Here is a 1,856-nt window from a genome sequence, read left to right as displayed (position 1 = left end):
GAAGACCCTGTACTATAGTACAGGGACTTTGGTCCAATTTTGGAGTAACTTAAAAAATTCGTAAAAAGTCTAATTTTGATCGGAATCAGCTCAAACTTTCTACGCAACATATAAACATGTATGTGCATCAGAAAAAGTTATAAAAATTGAAAATTCTCTCCTTGTCATTTTTGGCAAAATTTGGCCAAAGACCCTGTACTATAGTACAGGGACTTTGGTCCAATTTTTGAGTAACTTTAAAAATTCTTTAAAAATTCAATTTTTATCGGAATTAGTTCAAACTTGCTACACAACATAAGAACATGTATATGTATCAGAAAAAGGTATAAAAATGGAAAATTCTCTCCTAGTCATTTTTGGCAAAATTTGGCCCAAGACCCTGTACTGTAGTACAGGGACTTTGGCCCACTTTTTGAACAACTTTAAAAAATCTACTGACAAGAAGTGGAGCACTATAAACAAAATCCTGTGGGAAGCCCCAAGTATTATACTGATATATAACATTTAAAAATTACCAACACAGGTGTGAAGATCTGGCCCATATGTGTAGCCATCAGCACACAAACACAAAAAGTCTCCATCAAAATTGACACAGGTTGCACAGTGATGCTCTGGCCTTATGAACTCCAAGCACTCATTCACATCTTAGAGAGGAAAAGAATATTAAAACAAAAAGAGAGAAATAGCTTAATTTATTAACCAGTCAAACAAACAAGAAAGAAAAGAGAGAAATAGAGATGGCATTTAATTATTTATTTACCAGAGCAATTTTTTCCATCACTTGATAGCTTGAATCCTCTCTTACACAAGCAGTGGTAACTGTTCAACTCATTGACACAAAACTGCGAACACTGACTGAGCGAAGTGTTCAAACATTCATTAACATCTACAGCTATAGAAGCACTACTCATTACCTCTTAAAGTTAAAGATCTCTTACGTATGCAGTTTGTTCCATGACTATTTAGGGTATAGCCATCACTGCAACAATCATCATCATCATCATCACTAGGGCAAGTACAAGTATGACTTCCTGCAATATTAGTGCAGGAGTACTTACAGCCTCCATTATCACTAGCACACTCATTAATATCTAAAGGAGAGGGCCCTACTGGATAATTGTGTATATTATACATATTTTACCTATGCATGTTTTTCGGTCACATGATAGGTACATCCATTCCGGGCAGGAGCAAAAGAAAGAGCCGAAAGTGTTAGTACAAGTGTGAGAGCAACCATCAATCCCCTCACTACATTCGTTTATATCTATAAGCAAATATAAGGGGAATCAATGACACTAGCTGACCGACCTCCAGTGATTGTAGTAATGCTTATTCCAGTGAAAACCTCATAGCTAAAAGTATTGAAATGATCAGTGTGGTATTTTATCATCACGACAGTGTCTCTGAACTTTTCCTCTATACGAGAGTCTGAGCAATACTTGTTTCCCCAGGCACCGTTTGAATGAATGCGAACGTAATCTTTTGTGCATAGACCTCCTCCTGAGTTTTCTAGGCTTACAAGGATCGTCAGCGAAGTCTCCATTCCACTCGGTACTACCAGTATCCACTGACAGTCGATGTTGTGAGCGAAAACCCAGTTAAAGGAGATGGTGCCTTTGAAAACCTCACCACAGTTTGAATAGGGAAGAGGAGGAATGGGATTAAGAGGAGGCAGCTGTATGGTTGAATTTAAAGAAGAGTTTGATGTACCTAAAATATCAAATAATTTGTAATACGAGAATATCATAATTTCTCACCACATTTATATAGTTTGTTGATTTGAACAAAGTCCAATCGAGACGGGCACTGGCCAGGGCCGACGATAATACCAGTTGAGAGCGATACTATGGTATAAA

The 1,856-nt window shown here is 37.3% G+C and overlaps 1 protein-coding gene across 1 annotated transcript; it reads right to left on the bottom strand.

The window, feature by feature from the left end:
- Positions 1 to 435: 435 nt before the first annotated feature.
- Positions 436 to 1,850, bottom strand: LOC109592086 (fibulin-1-like). The gene is made up of 6 exons (XM_020007645.1): positions 1,758 to 1,850; positions 1,309 to 1,710; positions 1,142 to 1,264; positions 939 to 1,091; positions 761 to 892; positions 436 to 644 (listed from the first exon to the last, which is right to left on the bottom strand). Exons 2-6 carry the CDS (start codon positions 1,541 to 1,543, stop codon positions 505 to 507), a joined length of 783 nt encoding a protein of 260 aa, XP_019863204.1. The 5' UTR covers positions 1,544 to 1,710; positions 1,758 to 1,850; the 3' UTR covers positions 436 to 504.
- Between the last annotated feature and the right edge of the window lie 6 nt (positions 1,851 to 1,856).

The sequence above is a fragment of the Amphimedon queenslandica genome, unplaced genomic scaffold (assembly GCF_000090795.2).
Source record: "Amphimedon queenslandica unplaced genomic scaffold, v1.1 AMPQUscaffold_6352_Cont21688, whole genome shotgun sequence".
In the NCBI taxonomy this organism is placed as follows: domain Eukaryota; kingdom Metazoa; phylum Porifera; class Demospongiae; order Haplosclerida; family Niphatidae; genus Amphimedon; species Amphimedon queenslandica.
The sequence above is the reverse complement of the archived record's forward strand: the minus strand, read 5'-3'. Positions and strand labels throughout refer to the sequence as shown.